General features: G+C 56.7%; 1 protein-coding gene across 1 annotated transcript in view; it reads right to left on the bottom strand.

Annotated features, from left to right (window-relative positions):
- The window catches only part of Plxnd1 (plexin D1), a 42,541-nt gene extending 21,250 nt beyond the window's left edge, over positions 1–21,291 (bottom strand). Inside the window, exons 1-8 of the mRNA XM_052720435.1 lie at positions 19,975–21,291; positions 6,252–6,428; positions 4,029–4,160; positions 3,693–3,793; positions 3,485–3,614; positions 1,761–1,938; positions 1,555–1,663; positions 1,134–1,236 (exon numbers count right to left, since the gene is read on the bottom strand). Of these exons, the coding sequence (XP_052576395.1) occupies positions 1,134–1,236; positions 1,555–1,663; positions 1,761–1,938; positions 3,485–3,614; positions 3,693–3,793; positions 4,029–4,160; positions 6,252–6,428; positions 19,975–21,291 (2,247 nt within the window). The remainder of the gene's footprint in view (positions 1–1,133; positions 1,237–1,554; positions 1,664–1,760; positions 1,939–3,484; positions 3,615–3,692; positions 3,794–4,028; positions 4,161–6,251; positions 6,429–19,974) is intronic.
- Between the last annotated feature and the right edge of the window lie 994 nt (positions 21,292–22,285).

Here is a 22,285-nt window from a genome sequence, read left to right on the forward strand (position 1 = left end):
TGGGTGAGGAAGTGCCACAACCCAGATGCCCCCAACCCCAGAGCCACGGGGATGTTGGACCTGGACTATATCCCGACACCCAGTGCTTCCTCCAGTATGGTCATAGGTCACTCCTGGGCCTGTCAGTGAGGGCCCCTGTTCTGTGGGCACTCTGTGAGCCAGATGTGATTGCTGCATGCTGCTGAAGGCTGGCCCCCAGTTGTGGCAGACAGGGCTTGATGGCATTCTCTAATCCCAGTGCCTGAAGCTAGGCTGCCTCTGAGACACGTGACCAGCAGTCTGGTGACTTGATCTGGTAGAGCACCAGGGGCCATATGAACCCCTCAGGGTGCACAGCCCTGACCTAATGCAAGGAGAAGCATGGCTGAGCTCAGAACACCGCTATTCACCTGCCAAGGTCTAGGGAATTTCACGTGTCATCCCTGAAAGAGGGAGGGGCCTTCCAGGAAAAGGTGAAACACCATAGGAACTGAGGCAGGGTCTTAGCACCCAATTCTGGGTTTCAAAGAAAGGGGAGAAGGATTTAGGTTCAAGGCCCAAGTCTTCTGCCTTCCAGGTAGATGGCTTTGAACAAGATGCCTCCTCTCAAAGCCACAGGGACAAAGGCCTGCTGAAAACATGTGATAACAATGTTCCACCCTTAGCAGCAGCTGTAGGCTACAGCCTGGCTCAGGCTTTCCAGGAGGCCACACTGTAACCCTGAAGTGTTGTTTCTAAGAACTGGCCTTCCGGGAGGAACCCAGTGAGATTCAAAGAGGGGAGTGAATAAAAGCAACCAGCTTGTCCAGCCACAGGGGATCGGTTAAACATGCTGTGATGAGACCCCTTGTCCAGCCACAGGGGATCGGTTAAATATGCTGTGATGAGACCCCTTGTCCAGTCACAGGGGATTGGTTAAATATGCTGTGATGAGACCCCTTGTCCAGTCACAGGGGATCGGTTAAACATGCTGTGATGAGACCCCTTGTCCAGCCACAGGGGATCGGTTAAACACGCTGTGATGAGACCCCTCACCACCAGTAGTGCCAAAGACTGTGCTGGGACCAAGAGAAGCTCTCACCATGGAAATCTTACAAACAAGAGAAGCAGGTACTAAAGCCGAGGGGTGGGGGTGTACCCGAGACGAGGCTTACCGTGGGGTCTGGCGAGCCCTCACACTGAGACTGATTAGAGACACAAGTGTGCTGCTGGGTACACCAGAAGCAAGGCCACTGCGTCGACAGGCAGCTGGTGCAGCTGGAAGACAAGGGAACCTGTCAGATTCCTGCTCCCACCCCCAGCTGGGCCCCAGAAGTCTGATCCCAGTGTCTTGGGGGAAGGAGACGGATGGACCATCTTGTAAGGTAATGAGCTCCCCACTGTGAGAGGCATGCAAGGAAGGCACAGGTAGAGTCTTCCATTCCCTCTGCCTCTACCAGTCTAGTGTCAGCTTGCAGGGGCCTGGCTGGTCAGAGCCTGCTCTAGGCAAAGGAAGGATGCGGGGCCCTGTCTGTTGTGTGTCCCAGAATCTGCAGCTGTTCTCCAAGCTGGGGCCTCCTCCCACTGCCCACTCACGCTGTATGGGGGTAGACTTGTCCAATTCGGCTGCAGTCGTAGATGGTGAAATTGGCCGAGACAATGTTGCGTCCTTTGACCCTTACAGACATCTCAATGGTCACGTGATCTGGAAAGAGATCAGGGATACAAAAGGTCTTCATCCATAGCCGAAGCTGGGATGTCAGGGTCCCATCCTTGGGCTGGCATCACAGCCCGGCACTCACCCTGGCCAGCAGGAAAAGATGGAAACTGGGCCCTGGGCAGGAGGTTGCAGTAGGCAATCTGATGGTCATAGGCAGGGCCGGGTACCCGGGCCACTGTCCGAACATCATTCCCATAGTCACAAGCCATCTCCATACCGCTGAGGCTGGGCAGGCTGCCTGAGATCTGCAAGATCATCCCCTGGGGGAGAGATGCCCTCAGGTGAGGCCCAGGCCACACCCCTTACAGATCCCATCTCAAGAACATGTCTGATCCCGCAGAAAAGGGGTTCCCATGAGGGAATCCGAGGCACTCTAAGGGAAGTAACTCTTGGGCTTCAGTTTTCCCTTTTGAGGCTACTCATCTCAGAGGTAACAAAGGTTCTGTAAAACCAGGTGCTGAGACATAGCCTGGAATCACAGCACTTGGGAATCTGAGGCAGGAGGATCATCACAAGTTCAAGGCCAGACTGGCCTACAGTCTCAAAACCAGAAGGGCTCTGCAGCACATGGTTGCTATGACCCCACTCCCCACCCGCAGACACATGGACTTCACTCCCACCTCAGGGCTGTTGTGGAGCAATCTTTTTTGTACACTGTGAAGACGTGTTGCTCTTATTGGTTTAATAAAGGGCTAAATGGTCATTAGCTAGGCAGGAAGAGCTATCGGTGGGAGAGACAGACTGAGAGAACTCTGGGAAGAAGGGCGGAGTCACCAGGAGATGCAGGGAGAAGCAAGATGAACATGCTGTGCTGAAAAAAGGTACTACCATGTGGTAGAGTGTAGATAAGAAATATGGGCTAATTTAAGTTGTAAGACGTAGTTAGTAACAAGCCTAAGCTACTGGCCAAGCATTTATAATTAAAAAGTCTCTGTGTGGTTATTTGGGAGTTGGCTGCTGGGACAGAATATTCTGCCTACACAGGGGGTCTGGACTGTAGTTTCCCATCAGGCTATTTTTCCTCATACCCACTCTACCCCCTCTCCCAGCCCAAGGCTGGTTCTGTATTGTTATCCTGCCTACCCTTGCACCTCACCCCACTCTATTCTGCATACAGCACCATCTCTACATTTTACCTGCTTAGTCTCTCCTTCTAAGAGCATATCAGCTCCTCCTGGGCCAGGACTGTCTCCAGAGTATGAACATGCACGGCACCCAATATGTGCTCAATACTATGTGAATGGATCAGGGGATGAATGAATATGTCTACCCCAGGCTGCCCAGGGATAAGGTCAGGGTTGATAAGGTGATCTGGTGGAGTAGACTGGCTGGACCACCCAACCCCCACTCCCACCCCCAGGATGACATAGGAGGGCCCTATCCTCAGAGGAGTCAGTAAGATTGGAGCTGGGAGGGACTCAGGCTGCTGGACCACCCACCATGCTGCAGGCATGGCTTTGCTGGCCCTAGCCACCACCCCCCTCTCTGCCATAGCAGGGATAGGTGACCTAGCAAACCCAGGAAGGGGACAGAGGGACCTGACTCCCCATCTAGGTGTCCCCACTCAGCATATTCAGAAACTGCAACTGAAATACCAGCAGCGGCCCTGTGTGCTGCTCTGTCACCCAGGGTGCATGGTCCTAGCTGTGACTAGGTCCGCCAAGAGTCCATGACGGGGCCTTGAAGAGGTGGCCCAGCCGTGGAGGTGGTGCCTGGCCCTTGCTGTGAGCTTGAACTTCCTAAAGCCTGGCTGCCACTGCTCTTTCCACGTGCCTCCAGGCTTTGTGCTGGTGCGGCTCCACTCACCGTGTAGTCCCGGCGCACATCGATCTCAGAGGGCAGCACCGTCATGGCAGGGCAGCGGCCGGGGCCCTCGCTGGCACTGGTCCAGAAATGCGGCTGGCTGGAGTTGGCGCAATCCTGTTGAAGGGTGCACCTGCAGGCACCATGGGGTCAGGTCCTCGGTCAGGGCCACCGCCCCCACCCCTCCCTGCCATCACGGCAGGGTCCTCACCGGGTCTCCAGAGTGCACCAGCCACAGTAGGCGTCGGCTGCGCCCACACAGTCCCCGCAGGTGGAATGCACCTCACATGCTGCAACCTTTACTCGGGCCACCTGAAGGCAGAAGGGTCCCAGCTGAGCAAGGTAGCCACCCCTCCCTTGTGAGGCGAGGGTAGCTAAGGCTGGAGGTGTTAGGTGAGGGCGTGTTGGGGAGACATGGCCTCCTTGAAACATGGAGTCCCAGACATGAGTGAGCAGAGGTGGAGTTGGGGAAGGAGGTGGCCCCGGCAGGAGGGTCAGCATGTGCAAAGGCCCTGCACCAAAGCCGTCTGGCGGTAGCTCGCCTCACCTGGTGGGATGTCATCAAGTACAGGAAACCAGGATCCACGGGGTCAAACTGCATGACATGGTGCACAGGCTCCCCATAGGCCACTGTCAGCGCCCGCCGGCTTACTACCTGCATGCTCTCGTTCAGGCTGATCTGTGGGAGGAAAGGCCATTACCTGCTAAGGCCAGGACCGCCACCCATAGGGTCAGGCTACCCTGGGGTTGAAGGGAAAGCCAGGCATTTAGGTGGAAGGGACGTGCACCACACTCTCCTTCTCGCACACTCCGTAGCTCCCCCACCAGGAACTCTGCTTGACTCCAGCACTTCCCCCTAGGTATATGTGTAGGCTGCAGTTTCCAAAACATTCTCTGGGAGGCTGCTTGAATCCGGTTTCTGAAGTAAGTTGTACTCATGCACAATCCATATGAGTTGCCCCCGCCCCCAGCCTCAGTTTACCCAGTGAATAAGAGTTCATGGAGGAGGGTCACCTGTCCTACAGGGCTGAGGGGATGAGAGTGAACAAACAAGCAGAGCCCTGGACAAGGTCCCAGGTCCCTCTGAGGACTGGCAAAGCCCGGCCATCTGTGTTCCTCCCTCTCATCCCCAGCGTGCTGGGTGCTCAGGGCTCTACGCTGTTCATCTAAGGGCTGGTGGTCTGGACCTCTGGGGCCTCCCACTCACTCTCCTTCCTCTGGGTTTCTAAAACCTGCAGAGGTTCCCTGCAGGAAGAAACCGGCTGTGGCACTCAATGCCTTGATAACCCCCACAGCCACATCTCCACCTTTTTCACTTTGCTTCCACGGTTACACATACACCCCACCCACACGCCTTCCTAAGAGGACCCCCATCCTTTTCATTCTGGGCTGTACCAGGTCACACTGTGCCCTCCCCACAGCCCCACCCCAGGCTTAGACTTGACCCTTGAGATGTCCCAGCTGCCCGGAGGCCTCTTGGGATGCTATCAGGGCATCTCTCTCACCCCACACACAACCCCCCTCCCCCGCCACAGACACTAGCTCATATCTACTTCCTCGATGTTCCCTGAGCCCTGGGGCTGGTGATTGAGATAGGAGTTCCAAACAGAGAAAGGGTCAGGAGGAGAGACACCACCCTGTGCAGACTGGTGTGTGACCTTTCCAGGCTGCTCTGTGGGGCGGGCAGCGCCTCCCTGAGTTTATCTCCATCACTGAGGTCCTGGATTCCACTCCAAGCATGGCACAGATAAATTAAAAGTGAAAAGCAATGATCCATATTTAGCTATGTGGTCATTCTGTGGGTAGTCACCTCTCTTGAAGGACCTCAGTGGCCCCCTTCTGTGTGGTAGGACTCACGACTATATCCTTAGCTTGGTGCAGAGCAAAAAGGACATGGTGCCTATGATGTACCCTTTGAGGCCCTGGGGAAACAGCAGGTGCCTAATGACGGCAGCTTTGTGGGCAGAAGGTGGAGAGGGCTCTGACCACGGTCCTGATCTGCCTCATTTCTCCTCAATGAGTAGAGTCTGAATCCAGACGAGACAAACTATGCCCTCAGGTCACACAGCCTGGAACAGCCGTCAAAAGCAGAAGCCACTAATTGGACCACAGCACTGAGCCCTGACGGCCACCTCCTTCACCCAGCAGGGGACTGAAGCCGAGTGACATGTGTTGGGGCCCTGGGTCTTCACTGCCCACAACTGGTGGTTCTCCATGCCAGGCTTGTAGGGCTCAAGCCCCACCCCCATCCCACCCAGGCAGCTGCCAAAGGGAATTAGATTATGGGTTGTGAGTCAATTAGACTGAGCCTGGCGGAGGCTGACTCTCCCCACAGAGAGAGGTGGAGAGGCAGCGGGCAGGGGTGGTCCCCTGTGTCCACCCTGCCCTGGGGTAAGCGAAGCAACTCCTTGCCCTCTCTTAGCTCTGGAACTTGCAGGGTGGTCACCAGCATGGTTAATCCAGAAACTGGAACCCTGAGGTGGTGGCCAGCAGGGCTGTGGCCTCCCTCACTGAAGTCCCACAATGACTGCAGCCAGCAGGGAAACTGAGGCCCAGAGGGAGCATGAGTGTTGCAAAGGTCAAGAAGCTACTATTGGGCAACAGACCCCAAGCCCGGAGAGATGCTGACACAGGATGCCGACAGCTCTCAGGCCAGGTCTTCCCCTCCATGACAGGCCACTGTGGAGCCATGGAGGGACAAGCCGAAGAGGACCGTGACACCGGCCCTTCTGTGGCCCACCCCTGGGGGGCTCCCATCGTACACGCTTACCTTGAGGAGCCTCCCTGTGGCAGTGCCCAGGAAGACGGCGGTGTAGTTATTGGCACTGGCCACAGCCACAGCTGTGAGCCCCGGAGCACGGAACACGGGCGATGCACTCAGTGGCTGCAGGATGGACAGCGGGTGCTGCAGGTGGGCCGCACCACAATCCAGCTGCTCCAGCTGCAGCTGCGGAGACCGGGCAGGTTAGACCTCAGCTCTGGAACCTTCCCTGGCTCCCTGCTTACCCACACAGCCGGATCTCGGCTCTCGGCCCCTGCTTGAACACCGGCCACCCCCTATAAACTGAGGCCAAGTTTAACAGATCCCCAGACCCCACCCGGGTCTGCTGACCTCGGGTAACACAGCTACTCCTAGGGGATGACTGGTGCTTAAGGTGTGTGGGAACTGGACTGGGTGTGAGCGAGGCAGGAAGGCAAGACAGGATGGCCAGTTTGGCTTTTGAGAGACTAGAGCTACAGTGCAGGGGTACACATTTGCAGATTCAGACACTGGGAAAGAAGCTGAGGCAGGAGGGTCATCTGACCCTGGGAATTTCAGACCACCCTGAGCAATACAGCGAAATCCCAGTTCAGAATAAAAGACACAGGAGATGGGAACTGGGTGACAGCCACACACCTGGCCACATCATTCCTCCTGGCCAGCCATAGCACAGGCCAGAAGAGCCCAAAGAAAGTCACCCAAGGTCCCCCTTGCCTCAGTTCACCTACTGACACCCAAGAGGCACCCCTCCCATCTCAACTGTGTTCTCTCAAAGTTCTGGCATTTGTTCCCACCCCCTAGTTTCTTGGGACTGTTTCTATATGGGGGGGGGGGGGCAGGGGGGAGGGGAGGGGTTGAGCCTCAAACTCAGGTAAGGGGTGGGGCTGAGGTGCCCTGGGCTAAATCTCATAGACAAAAGGTATCCTGGAGGGTGGCTATGGGTGACATGTCACTTTGCTTCTCTGAGCCTTGGTTTACTCAGTTATAAAATGGGCATGTGTACATACTTCCCTTAGGGGGTCGGGACAAGAGCAATGGTGGACCGAGCTTGCAGAGGGCAAGGTCTTCAGCTGGTGCTGGGACACTGCTGGCAGACACCATCAGGTCTCTGAGGTATGACTACTGCTAATCCTATAACAGAATAGGATTTGAGGCTCGGTTATGGCTCAGCTGGTAAAGTATTTGCCACATAAGCATGAGGACCTGAGTTTGAGCCCAGAGCCAGAGGCAACAAAAACCCAGGCACAGTGCTGCACACACACACAACCCCTGTGCTGCGGACGCAGACAGGTTGGCTCCCTGGGAACCAGTAGGCAGCCAGTGTGGCTGCTCAGTGAGTTCCAAGCTAGTGGGGGAGAGACCTGGATGAGTAGAGACATGGGGAAGACTTGGGAGGAGTTGGGGAGTGGAAAGAATATGACCAAAATATATTGTATAAAAAATGTAAATAAAGCCGGGCGGTGGTGGCGCACGCCTTTAATCCCAGCACTCGGGAGGCAGAGGCAGGCAGATCTCTGTGAGTTTGAGGCCAGCCTGGTCTACAAAGTGAGTTCCAGGAAAGGCACAAAACTACACAGAGAAACCCTGTCTCGAAAAACCAAAAAAAAAAAAAAAAATGTAAATAAAAAAATCTAAAAAAAAGAAGAATTTTAAAAAAGGTGAATGGGGGCTGGCGAGATGGTTCGGCAGGGACAAGTGTGTGCCACACAGGCCTCATGACCGGAGTTTGTCTGTGGAAGCAAGCCCTGTAAAAAGCCAGATGCAGTGGTGCACATCTATAACCCCGAACTTTTATGGACAGGTGGTCAGCAGAGACAGGAGGCTCCTCCAGACTTCACATAAGCCACGAGAAAGTCACTGCCCAAAAGTGGACGGCGAGAACAGACTCTTGAAAGTTGTCCTCTGACCTCCAGACACATGCTCCCTCATGGGGACAGTCTGAGGTAAAGGCTCTCTGCTGTGATGGAGCTCAGTGGCGGAACATTGGCCCAGCACACAGAAACTACCCACTCGAAAGCTTGTGGCCTCACCCACCTCAACGGGGCTTCTCCGATCCCAGCCCTCAGGTCTCCATTCCAGCCATCTAACCGAGTCTGGACCTCCCAAGCCAGTCCTGCCTCAGGGCTGTCTTCTGTCCCTTCCCATTACTGTCTGCCAGGTTGCGCACAGCAGTGCTCCCATGGTAATATGTCCCAAGTCCTCTGGGAACGTCAGAAAACAAAAGGACCAAGCCTAATATGCACGGCTCAGTCCCACATGTAGAGTTTATCAGTAAGAGCAGCGATAATGGAACAACAGTTGACTACAGCAATGCAGGGTGGGAGCGTGGGCTCCGGCTCCCACTCCTACTGCACCGCAGACCTCGGCAGCTTTACGTCAAGAATTTTCACCCTTTCTCCTAGAGTGGGCATTTCATGGCTTTTCTGTGATGTGTCCAATAGCCACCATCATGTATTTGTACTTTAAGAAAAAGTAAGGGTCATTCCAACAGAGCTCTGGCATTTGGGGACGGGAGATCAGTAACCATGACTACTGAGCAACTACCAGGTGGGTAGCTTAGGCAGGGTGGAAACGCTGGACATAGCTCAGATTCAGATGCAGGGTAGGCATAGAGAGCGCAAGACTCCATCCTGGTTCTCAGAACGGCAAGCGATTTCAAGATTATGAATTGTTTATTTCTGGGATTTTCCATTAAATATTCTTGGACCTTGGCTGACCAGAAGTAAGTGTAACCGTGCAGACAAAATCAGTCTACACTCTAACTGGCTCCTTCTGACCTCTGCTTCGGGTCCCAGCCCACTCGCCTTTGTCCTAGATGTATGTGAGCTGAGATAACCTTGGACATGGGTGCTGAACTGTCCCCAGGCTGGGCTCCTCCCCAGCTGTCCTACGACACAATGCTATGGCCGTTCCATCCCACTGAGACCATGTCTCCCACAGCTTACATAACTTTCTCCAGTGAATACAGATTACTTAACTTGCGTCATTAAATAAGTTGTTTTCTAAATTAAAATTGTAAACTCCTGCTGTGGGATATGAGCTCTGGGATATCCTGGGGGTGGCTCTGGGGTTCTCTGCTGAGTCCCGCTGGGCTGCCCAGCTAAGGTGGGGGTCCTGGGAAAGGCAGAGTGGACTCTGGGCTGGGGGTGATTTGTGGGCCACGGTGAGAGGGGAGGCAGTGGAAAGGCTGGGAACTGACTCCCGCAGCCCGCCCTGACGTTCACAAGCCATTAATTCTGTGCCGAAGGAATTTTCGAAAAAGCCTTTCCCCCAACCTTTTTTTTTTTCTCTTATCCTAAAAATAAAATCTTAAAAAAAAAAAAAAAGCTTTTTTTTTTTTTTTTTTTTTTTTTTTTTTTTAAAGGAGAAGTGAGCATCAGGGTCTGGAATGATCTGTGTGGGGAGGGAAGCTGCCTGCCTGGGCCAGGAGCAGGGCTGAGAGATGCACAGAGGTACTGAGCATGGCCTTGCTGAACTTGGTGATTGAGGAGTGGACCTCAGGGACTGGGATTTCTCCCTTAGTGCCCCATTCACTGAGGTGGCCCACACAACCCCAACCTATTCCTAGATCTATATGGCACAGCACACCACCATTCCTGTGACACTGTCACACCCTGTGGCACCCTATTGTCCCCAGGGTGTGCAGAGGTCATGGGATTTCATCCTGCCAACTGCTCAGGCCCCTGGCCTCCATTCTGCCCACTGCCCACACTTTAGGCCAACCACATGGTTTCTCTACAGTTCTTGAGACACGCCCCACTCCCCCCTCACCCCCCTACCCCCCGCCCCACACCTCTCCACCAGTCCTGCCCTCAGTAGTCAGTGCCTGCCGAGACTTCCCCTGGCACCTCAGGCCCCATCTCCACCCACGTTTTCTCTCCAGGTAACCCAGGCTGCACGGTTTTAGTCAATCTTCAAGTTGAGACTCCAAAAAAAGTAAGTTCAGGGATGGGAAGATGGCTCGGTTGGACACCTTGCTCAGTAAGCATGAGGCCCGAGTTCAATCCCCAGAACCCATAATTTAAAAAAAGAGTTCGGCCGGGCGGTGGTGGCATGCCTTTAGTCCCAGCACTTGGGAGGCAGAGGCAGGCGGATCTCTGTGAGTTCAAGGCCAGCGTGGTCTACAAATCGAGTTTCTGGACAGCCAGCCAGAGCTGTGACACAGAGAAACTCTGTCTCGGAAACAAACAAACAAACAAACAAACAAAAAAGAGTTTGGTGGCAAAGGCTTGTACTCCCAGAGCTCAGGAGGTGGAGACATGTGGACCTTGCAGTTCACTGGCCAGCAAGCCTCGCCTACTTTGAGAAATCTGTGAGGTTGTCCTCTGACCTCCACATGCATGTGCACACCCATCACGTGTGTACGCAGGTGAGTGCACACACATGTGCACACACACTTCTCTGTGACTGGCCAGCACTGCTATTTATTTGGGTATCATATGTTTGACGGATTCCTTTGGAGTACTCTTGGGTGAATACTTACTAAAGGAGGGAAATTAATTTTGACTAAGGTGTAAATGATTATATTCAGCGGCTTCCTTTCCAAGCAGAGTGATGGAAGACTATGCAGCCATGGGGTGCTGGAGAAGCAAGGAAGCAGACACTTCACTGTAGGCCCACTGTGTGTGTGGCACAGAGCAGGCAGGTGTTTGGGCCAAGACAAAACCTAGCAGCTAGCTGTTTCCTGTAAGATCCTCAGTTTGTCCCTCTCTGAAATGGGGTAGGTAATGGCCGCTGATTGCAGCTCTTCCTGGAGAGCACACAGCCCCTCCCTACAGAGCTGGCTGCCTCCTGGGGCCAAGCTCAGCGTTGCCCACTCTCCATTAAAGGGCTGCCCTATTGATCTCACTCCCACAGTAATTGCAGCTGAATACAGCTCTTCTCCCCCAGGAAGCCAGCTGCAGGGGGGCTTAGTGTATGCCCGCCATATCCTGCCCACAGACCCTGCCAGACCTCCATACCTCCTCAGTAGGCACTCAGAGGAGGATGAGACATGACAACCGTGGTCACCGTGGGCACTGTAAAGGCAGTAGGTTCCATCTCAGGTGCCTATGGTGCAGCTGGCTCTGGCCTGGGGACACCTTCCTGTCTGAGGCCCAGAATGGAAGGCTCACAATGGTTCACAAGTGTCACATAGCTGATTGTGGGGTGACAACAGCTACTGGGCTGCCCAGAGTCCCCCGCACCTCCATGGCAACCAATAGGAGGCTTTCTTCTTCTCTGCTGTGCTGGGGTGGAGCCTATCAGACAGGGGAGGGGCCTTGGTGAGAGCCACACCCCATCCCACAAGGAGTTTCTGTAGCTAGCTAAGGGTGGCACCCCAATACTACTGGCCCCTCTGGCAACTGGACCAAGGCAGTGTGGGATGTCAGCAAAGAGGACTGAGGGAGGGACATAGGGGCGGCCTTTCCTGCCTTTGTAACTTCCCTATTAAGTTGAAAAGTAGCCGGGCGGTGGTGGCACACGCTTTTAATCCCAGCACTTAGAAGGCAGAGCAGGCGAATCTCTGTGAGTTCGAGGCCAGCCTGGTCTACAGAGTGAGTTCCAGGACAGCCAGAGCTACACAGAGAAACCCTGTTTTGAAAAACTAAACGTGCACGTGCACACACACACACACACACACACACGCGCGCGCGCGCACACACACATACACACACACACACACACACACACACACATGCGCACACATGCCCAATTGCAAAGTAGGCCACAACCCCTCCGCAGCTCAACAGCCTCCAATGCGTCTCCAGTGCAGTCAGAATAAACATAAGCCTTCAAGGGCTCCCTCAAAGTGACCCTGATCTGTGACTGATCTGAGATCCAAGCAGGTCGGGGCAGGGTTCTCCTGGGGGTCCAAGGACAAGGGCGACCACAGCAGGCAGGAGCTTCCTACAGAGCCCAGCAGTTGGGGCACTCTGTTCCTGACCTTACTAGTTGTCTCAGGAATAAAAGGAATATTCTGGAGCTTGCACTTCACCTCCAAGAAATCCATCCCTAAGCCCCCAGCTGCCAACTTTGGCACGTGCTGCCCTTTGGAACACGCTGTCTCCATATAGACAACGCCTCACTTGAGGGCAAACTGCGGCACAAACGGATTCCTGAAGCCTACCATTGTACCAGCTCTGGCTGGGGGACGGGATGACAGACTCAACTCTGGAAGGTTCTCTCAGAGGAAACTGCTCCTGCTGAGAAGCCTCCCAGGGCCACCAATACACATCCAGGATACATACATGCTCCTGCTAGAGATGCCCAGCACAAAGGCGGACAGCAGATACCTTGAGACACACAGCCCAGCCATTTGCTGGCTTCCTCATCTGTGAGACTGGGATAGTAACAGCACCTGCCACACAGGACTCCTGGAGGCACCTGGAAGCCTGAGCACCACAGGTGGCTCTGGGGACATCCGAAGAGTCAGGGTGCCCAAGGATGGGTAAGCCCTGCCAGGTGACCGCTGGGCACCCACAGCACTCAGGTGTCTGCACGGGCTCCTGGGTTAGCACACTCCACAGTAGACGCTTGGTGAGCTGATCTGCTGCTGTCTGGAACCCGAGGGGCTGGCTCAGATGGTGGTTGTTTGGCTACTTGGCCACAGCTGGCCAGACACCCAACTCCCCTTCTCCAGACTGTTTCTCATTCCCTGGCCGGGCCCTGTCCCCAGCACCCCCCACTACTGTCCCCAAGGAACAGTGTGGCGCGGGCTGAGCAGCACTGTTTCTCCGCAGCCTGAGGCCCTGCCCCCCAGCTAGCTCCAGTAGGCAGGCTTCCCCTAACTAGATGACTCTCTGCAGCTTCCTCACTGCCAGGGACCAGTTGCGTCTCCTGGGCGGGCCACTGCTGGTCCCCGTTGGGCTGGGGACCAGATGGAGTCTCACACCTCCTCTGTAGCACAGCCTCCCTCCTCTCTGGCCTCCTGTAGTCCCGTCCCTTGGGCACTGACACACTCCTGGACTACTCAGGCAGGTCTGCTGGTTCTGCCGTCTGTGGCCCTGGGTACAGAGTCCCTAATGGCTTGCCACCATCACAGTCACTTGGAGCTAGGAAGCCCTTGGGTGCCCGCTGGAGAAACTGGGGCCCACCGCATCACAACATAGCGGGCAAAGAGAAGCTGAGATAGCCCATTCAGGCAGCTGGCCAGCGCCCAGCTCGGCTCCGGCCCCAGGCCTCCACTCAAGGCTACTGAGTGCAGCAGCTCCGTTATTTACTGATTGGGCCTGAAGTGCTGTGGTGATCGGCCCTCTGGGGCTGTGCAGGCCTTGGACCAGAGCCTCAGGCTTCCTTATTCCATAGCATGTGATTTATGGTGTTTTAGGCTGAAGACAGTACATTGGGAGGGCAAGGGCCGGGCTGCCTGAGAGCTTGGTGGCATCATGGGTCAGCACCCCAGGAAGCCACTTCAGCTGGACCACCGGATGTCCACCTGGGTGGCCCAACACGGGTCTGACAAAAGGAAGCTGTGTTCTGGACTAGCCAGGATCCTGTTCTGGCACTCAGAAATGCTCCTGGGGATGTCCCCACTCAGGGACAGCTGGTTTCCATGGCAATGCTCACACCATTGTCAGAGCTGGAAAGGCCTTCGGGAATCACCTGGTGCAGCCATCACGGGGGATTTTCGCCAGCACCTGGTGGCAGCCAGGACTTTTCCAGAGCCAAATGGGCCATGAGTCCTCATCTTCTAAGGCCACACAGGCTACCCAGGGCCAGCAGGATGGTGTCTAACACCTTGGTCCACAGACAAGAAAGACCCTGTGTTCTCAGCCTCAGCTCTGCTGCCTACCACCACCTTGTCTCTGCCTTCCTTCCCTGCCCAGTCATCCCCCAAATGCTGTCCAGAGCCACTTCCTCCAGGAAGTCCTCCTATGCTCAGATGGGGCTCAGCACAGAGCAGCACAGTCCTGAGTGTTCTGGGACTCGGGGATACCGGGGCAGGGTCTCCCTTCTCTCTGTGGGCCATGCAACAGCCCAGTTCCCTCCCTAAGGGATGCCCTCAGGAGTTAGACACAGGACATGATAAGTACCAAAGATGACAGGCCAATGGAGAGGCAGGAGCCTCACACCTGGGGGTGGCTGGAGGGTTCTGACTCTAACCTAGGGCAATTCCACAGGCCTCCTGGAAGCATTCACTGCCACCTTAGGCTGTCCTTAGGCTCCATTTCCCCACCTTTAAAATGGGCTCATTTTTAAAGTGCTCGATGCAGAAGCCTAAGACTCTGCGTTCAGATCCCCAGAACCTACATGAAAAGCTGGGTAGGGCTGCTTTTGCTTTTGTCTGTAATCCCAGCGCTGGGAGGCTGAGGCAAGAGGATCCTTGGGAGCTCAATAGCCAGCCAGCCCTGCCAAAGAAGCTCCAGGATCAGTGAGAGACCCTGTCTTAAAAATAAGGTGGAGAGGGACAAAGGAAGACCCGGACGTTGACCTTCAGCTTCTACAAGCTCATGTAACAATGCAGATGTAGATAAAGCCATTTTACTGGATTTGGGGAGGTGGAGTTGGGTCGCAAGGCACTTTGTAAATGCCTGGCACAGAACAACCTCTCAAGAAACCTCACCAGTTACAAATGGACACTTACATTTTGGGTGGCTGAACGAGGGTCTCTGTCAATGTGTGGTCCAGCTCAGACCCCACAGCAACCGCCAGAAATTGAGCCACACACTAGCTCCCCAAACTTCATGAACAAGGCTACCCAGCCCTAAGAAGAGAAGGCCTCTGCAGTGGCTGTGTCCTGGGCCATGGCACCCCCCAGGGTAGCCTCTCCAGTTTGTCTCCAACACAAGTGACTCAGGACCCCACTGGCAAGAACAAAAGGAACCTGTCTGGTCTGCATTCCTACTGTCCAGAAAACACATTTACATACTCCCAGGGGCTGGGGCCCTCACCCCTTCCAGAGAAGAGACATTCCTTCACTTTTTGTTTTGGTTCTGGTTTTCGGTCTCACTATGCAGTTCAGGCTGGCCTCTACCTCACAATCCTCCTGTTTCGGCCTCTCAAGTGCTGGGATACAGTTATGCAACATCAGAGATGAGTGTGGCCAGATGCTCTCAGGTCCCTCTGTGCTCAGGAGGCTTCAGCAGGCAACCCTTCTGCACATGCGCAGTGGCTTCACGCCCCCTATCTATCTGCCAGGAGCTGTGGTGCCCAGCATCTCCCAGGGAATTGCCCAAATGACCTCATTCCAGCTATGGGGGAACCCAGGAGAGAACTCAGAGCTCTCAGCTGACCAGTCCTGCCTCAGGAAAGGCTGGTCACAGTGGGGAGTCCAAAGCCAGACAGCAGTCTGGTGATCTGGAACTGCAGAGGAGCTCTGGGACCCAGTTTCCCCGTCTGTGAACCCCATTGTCTGAGGACCATTGCCAGTGAGAACTAGGCAGTGACAAGCACTTCCCTAGCCAGCACCAGGTATCAGGTTCTTGGTCTGCCCAACGCCCCCCAAAAACAAACAGACACACACAGGAGAGGCCCTCGGCTTCCTCAGTTGTCCCAACCTCCTGAGTGGATGCACAGCAGGCACTGGCCTGACTCCTGCAGTCTGTCCGCCCCACTGAGCTCCACTGGGAACGGGCCTGCTTACACTCACTACACTTCTCTGCCTCATCCCGGCTCCCTCAGAGCCTGGTGTGAGCTCATCAGCTGCAAGGGCCCAGCCCACCCTCCTCTGAGCACCTGCGGTCTGCTCCACACATGCTGTGCTCAGATGTATCACCCACCTCCCCCCACCCCCACCCCCACCCCCACCTGCACCTGCTGTTTCCTGGGTGCAGCATACGAGAGTTTTTGATCCACGTCTTTGAAAAGAGGCACAGACTTGCCTTTAGAATGAGAAAGCACGAGAGGGTGACTGACTGGCCCTGGGCTGCAGAACTGAAACTCTGTCAGCTTTGTCCCCCGGTAGCCAGACACTCTCAGGGTAGGAGGGCTGCAGTCCAAGCCCACCTGTCTTTCCAGAGGAGGTCTTCCTAGCCAGGCCCTCCCCTAAATCCCTCCATGGTCTCTGCTTGCCTCCTTGACCGAGGGTACTGACTTCAACTCCCCTCCCAAACCTAAAGCCTGTCTGGGAAGCTCTCTCTCTCCCTCCACCAACACCTGCCATCTCGGCCCTGAAATTGGTGTAGAAAATACCTTCCTGAGCCGTGTGCCACCCACCACACGCCCGCTTTAAAGCCGCCTGGGGATTTTTTTTTTTCTTTCTGTCATTACTATAAAAAGACACTCTGAAAAAGCAGACCTGGCATCTGCTTGCTGTCCTGCAACTTTAGTACACACGCGTCATGGTCATGTAGAGGCGAAAGGTTCAGAGAAAGGAGTCACATCCAGGCAGCCCCACCTTGCCTCTCCTGCCTCAGTTTCACCGCCAATAGCATATAACTGCCCATTTCCCTCCAAACACACTGTGGTGTGAGGAAGGGAAGCCTACCTACCTAACTGCCTTCTTCCCTTCCACCTGGGGCTGGGCAGGGCAGGCTCTGAGGGGCCCAGTCGGCCACACCCGAGGCACAGTCCTAGCCATTGTCCTGTGGCTGCAGCGCAGAGTACAGGCCCAGCACAGGGCAGGTGTCCAGGAACGTCTCACCCAGAGCATCTTGACTGCTATCCCTTCGGGGTCCCTCCCTGCTGGCCATCGTGGGCTTTCTAGACCACACAACTGCCCACTCCCGTGTACGGTGATGGGCAAACAGTGTGTGCATCTCATCAAATCCCCACAGCAACCCTAGGTGTGCTTAAGATGATCCCATTTGGGACGAGGATATAGTTCAATTGGTACAGTACCTGCCTGGCATGCACCGAGACCCTAGGTTTACTATTCAAGGCCACATGAGCTGAGTGGGGTGGCACATGCCTGTAATCCCATCACTCAGTGAGCCTAAAACTGGCCTGGGCTACATGAGACCCCATCCATCCTTAGGTCCCTGTATTGTCCAAGAGGCCAGAAACCAGGGAAGTAACATGGGGGTCCCCAGAAAGCAGGTCTCATAACACTGGGGGTGTGGTAAATGTTCAGGGGATCCACCTGGGGCTGCAGGTAAAGATGGTGGGGTCTTACAGCTCCAGAGCAGGCTTGATGAGGACACTGTTTTCCAGGACAGTCCAGAGCCCAGCTAAGTGCTAACTGCATCCCCAGGGGTGAGAACAGCACAACCCACCAATGACTGCTGTGCACTAGGCACCATGCACTTGACTTTGTGGTTAACTTGCTCATTTGGTCCTAATGCCTCTGGGAGAAGACTGTGTGCATGGTCCTAATGCCTCTGGGAGAAGACTGTGTGCATGGTCCTAATGCCTCTGTAGGAAGACTGTGTGCATGGTCCTAATGCTTCTGCAGGAAGACTGTGTGCATGGTCCTAATGCCTCTGCAGGAAGACTGTGTGCATGGTCCTAATGCCTCTGCAGGAAGACTGTGTGCATGGTCCTAATGCCTCTGCAGAAAGACTGTGTGCATGGTCCTAATGCCTCTGTAGGAAGACTGCGTGCATGGTCCTAATGCTTCTGCAGAAAGACTGTGTGCACGGTCCTAATGCCTCTGTAGGAAGACTGTGTGCATGGTCCTAATGCCTCTGCAGAAAGACTGTGTGCATGGTCCTAATGCCTCTGTAGGAAGACTGTGTGCATGGTCCTAATGCTTCTGCAGAAAGACTGTGTGCACGGTCATAATGCCTCTGTAGGAAGACTGTGTGCATGGTCCTAATGCCTCTGCAGAAAGACTGTGTGCATGGTCATAATGCCTCTGTAGGAAAACTCTTTGCATGGTCCCAAGACTGTGTGCATTATCTTAACTTTAGGGTGAAGAAAACTAAGGCTTAGAAAGAGTCTGTTGCCGGGTCAAGGTCACACAGCCAGGCAGTGACAAACAGACTTTAAGCAGGGGAGCTGGCAATGGCTTGACAAGGACAGCATGCACTGTGTCCTGCTACAGGTCCAGACCCAGGGTAGGGGGTGGGGACTAGCTGGGGGCCCTTCCAGGGGCCCTAGCCTGTGTCCACAGTCAGGCACTGGGTAGAGAGAATGCAGCAGACTAATCTAGAAGGGCCCCAGCAGGGATATGCCATGTGGTCTTGAGGTGAGAAGCAGGCCTAAACTACACTGCCCTAGGGCTATTTTCCTTGTAAAGGCCCTGCCCCCTTGGGAGGAGGGCAATCCAGCTGCCTTCAGCCTGGTGAGTCACTGTGGCGGCCCAAGGGGCACCAGGGACCGTGGGAATCAGGACAGATCTTACTGGAGGGGGAGGGGAGAGGCAGCCTGAGGAATCCCACAGAACCCTTCATCAGCTAGGGGCCCACAGAGGGCTGCCTCCCCTGCCCACAGAGCTTCCCCCTTCCTACCGTCCCAGCCTCCAGATCCAGCCGGGCGCAGCCATGGAAAGGCTGCGGCTCTGTAGGGAAGAATGGTGGCCACCCTCACCCCAGCACCGCACAGGGGGCCTGACCCTGCCGGGTGGCAGGGCTAGAAGCTTCAGACAGTCCATTGGCCTCTCACTCTCAATGACCTTTCTTGTGAGGGGTCGACCGGCAGGGTGGTAGGCGGCTGTGGGAGTCCGCCAAGAGAAGGAATCTAGGCTTGCTCAAAGCCCCAGTGTTGGGGACGCCCACGGGAGAGAGTCTTGCTACCACTGGGGACCACAGAGGATGGGACAAGAGAGGGAGCCTCAGCGAGAACAGAAGGCTCGGCTTAGCCTTTTGCAGTGTCGTTTTGGGGTGGCAAATGAGGACCCACAAGCCTATCTCCTGGAGCAAACAGGAAGTGAGTTCTGCTGTGAAATCTTTCCAGGGGACTAGCTGCACCCAAGTGACCCACATGGTGACCCCTAACCTGGCCCTCTTGCCGCTGCTCACCCCCAGGCCCCACCTCATCCTCAGCTCTGTAGTTCTCTGTTCCAACCAAGATTCCCTGCCAAAGACTCCTTTCCATCTTTGCTGGCCGCATCTGCCCGGCTGGGCTGCCTGGATGCCCCCATGGACACAGGCTGGGGGGCGGGGCGGGGGGGGGGGGAGATAGCTTGAGTTCAAGCCCCGCCTCTGCTAGTTCCCAGCTGTGTGTCTCTTAAAACCCTTAGACCTGCTTCTTCGTCTGTATGTATAACGGAACTGAGAACAGACATTTGTTGAAGACAGGACACTTGACACACTAAGTTAAAAGTTCACAACGTTGGTGGTCACTCCAGGTCTGCCACGCCACCTAATAGGTGCACAGCTGCTATCTGTCGAGTGAAAGCTGGCCTTGAGCACACACCTGTTTGCCAACCAGGTGACCTCTCCAGGGAAGCAATCACTTCCCAAATAGCAGTGTCTCCCGACACATGTTCCCACTGGGAGTCTATATCCCTGCATGTCTCTGCTCTTGGGACCTCCAGTGGGTGCCCCTGTCACATACTTAGCCCTTCCATCCCACCCTCTCCTTATCTTCAGGACTCTGCTGCCACACCCATTCACACACCTGCCAGGGTGCCGTGGTACGTACGTCCTAAGGGCACCCACAGTCTCCCTAAGCACACTCTTGGTGTCACTCCCTCTCAACTCAGCACGCACCTGTGGCCCCCAGCTGTAGACCCGAGCTATAGGTGCTCTGTCTTCCGGGAACACCTGGGTACCTTGACAACGCAGACCCCCCCTCCCCCTTAGGTGTGTGCACCTGTGACCCAGCACACTCCCGGGCCAGCACCACTGCCAGCAACCAATCCTCCGGGACATCTACATCCCTGCGTACACAATGGATCCCCACACAGGCTCCCCAGGCCCCGGCGTACCTGTATGTTACGTTTGTTCTCGCAGGCCGGCCCGGTGCCCTGCACCACGCTGTCCAGTACCGCCACCACGTCGGGCGCCGGCTCCACGAAGCAGGCGGTGCGCGCAGCACGGATGGCCGCCTGCACGTCGGCGAAGCGGAAGACACAGAGCGCGGCCGGGGCATTGCGGGCACCTGGGGCGCCCTGGGGCCGCTCGAAGACGGCGAAGAGCTGCTCGCGCACGGGGAAGACCGACACCAGGCGGCTGTAGAGGTCACCGCGGCCCGCGCCGCCCGCGCACTGCAAACCCAGCTGGATGTAGGACTCCGTGAGCTTCTTGGCGTCGCCGCCCGCGCCGCGGGGCAGGCAGATGCGCGCCAGCAGGCTGCGCGCCTGGCTGTCCTTGTCGCCCGCACGCGCTTCGCTGTTGAGCGCCAGGTACGCGTAGGGCTGCGCGCCGCGCGGAGGCGCCGCCGGGTGCAAGAAGGCGCTCACGAAGCCCAGCTTGTACTGCTCTTTGGCACCCTGCTTGATCTTCAGGATGTTGTCGTCGGACGGGTTGAGGTCGAAGGTGAAGAGCTTGGCCAAGTTTCCACGCGCGTCCAGGGAGCGGATGGCGATCTCGGGCGTGTTCTCGAAGCGGTGGTCTTCCAGGCTACGGTTGCGCGGGAAGAAGGCGCTGCCGTAGCCGGTGTACGTGGCGCCTACAAGCAGACGGCTGCCCCCCGTGCCCGTGGCCGGCGGCAGCACCAGCCCCACGGTGGATGCATTGGGGTGGTTGGCGGCCACGTTGAGCATGCTGGGGAACACGGTGACCGGTTCGGCGGGCGGCGCGGCAGGCGGGAAGCGCACGGCCAGGGCCGAGATGTTGCCCCGGCGCCGCAGCTGGCACAAACCCTGGTAGATGGAGCCGCACGCGACCACCAGACCCTGGCCAGGGTCCAGCTGCAGGATTTTGTTGTAGTTGTCGGTGAGGCGCCGCGGGTGCTCGCACGAGGCCTGCGGGAGCTGCGGGGCGTGACACAGCGGGCTGTCCGGCACGGGGCCCACGGTCGCCTCGGCCTCCAGGCTCAGGTTGGCGCTCGACAGCTGATACAGGCGGTTCACAGCCGCGAGGTACACGGTGCCCGCCGCGCCGTCCAGGGCGAAGTTGTTGGTGGGCGTGGGCGAAGGGAAACGGCGCTGGATCTCCAAAGCGCCGGCCCGCGCCGCCCCGAGCAGCAGCAGCAGAGGCAGCGGCGGCAGACCGGGGCCCCGCGAGTGCTGGCGCGGAGGCAAGGGGACGGCCGCGGCGGCCCGGGCGCTAGGGGGTGCGCCGCCCGCGGCGCGACGAGCCATCCAGGCGAGCGCGGGCTGCGCGGCGCGGCGAGTGCATGGGGCGCGGCGCGGCCGGGAGCCGGGAGCTCGGAGGCGGCGAGAGGCGGGGGGCGGGCCCGGGCCGCGAGGCGCTTCCTGCCCGCGCCTGCCGCCCCCGGCCCCGGCGCCCCGGCCCGACTCTGGCGCGCCGCACAGCCCGGGGGCGGCTCCGCGGAGGCCACGCCCCCAGCCCAGTTCCCCGCCCCAGACGCCTGGCCCACACCCTTTCGCCCCGGGCCACGCCCCTGGGCCACGCCCCGCCCCACCCCCCGGCTCCCGACCGGGGTCGCCGGCCAGTGCTCCTAGCGGTTGCAAGTTCCCTGCCTCTTGGCTCGATCCTGGCCACCTGGAAGGTCTCGCTCACGTTTGTTTGCTATCTTTCCTCTTTCTCCTCGTCCCGGCCCTTTCTCCCTTCGGTTTCTGGGCTCCGGTTTGTCTTCCACCGCCGCGCAGAGTTTCGCTCTCTCCGTCTCTCCGACTCCCCTACTTCGCTCCCGTCAACTCCGCCCCGTGCCTCTCCCGCGTCACTCCCTCTCCCTCGCCTGCGTTTTTCTGTTCCCGCAGCTCTCCCTCCCTACTCTTTCCTTCTCCTTGTCCCCTGAAGCCCTCCATTTCTTCTCCACCGCCTGCCGCTTCTGGTCACAGCCCCTCCTCACATGTTCAAGTCTCTCTCTAAACGTCAGCCAGACCAAGGAACATCAGGTCCCTGGGACTCCATGATCTGTCCCCAAAATTGTCCTGTAAATGGGGAGTTCACAGGCAGCAGGCACCGTGGAACAAGCTTGGCAGTCCCACAGCAAAAGTAGGAAACTACATCAAGAGGAAGTATGTCCCTCTTGCTATACCACGGGGCAGGCTGGGCTGAGCAGGACACCAGACCATGTCTCTGTGTGGAGTCAGACCCTGTCGACCCCCAGGCCCCTGCCCTTAGTCCCAGCTTCTGAGAAGACCTTAAGTCGTCCCACATATGAGCTGG

The sequence above is a fragment of the Peromyscus californicus genome, unplaced genomic scaffold (genome assembly GCF_007827085.1).
Source record: "Peromyscus californicus insignis strain IS unplaced genomic scaffold, ASM782708v3 Scaffold_6__1_contigs__length_162567912, whole genome shotgun sequence".
In the NCBI taxonomy this organism is placed as follows: Eukaryota; Metazoa; Chordata; class Mammalia; order Rodentia; family Cricetidae; genus Peromyscus; species Peromyscus californicus.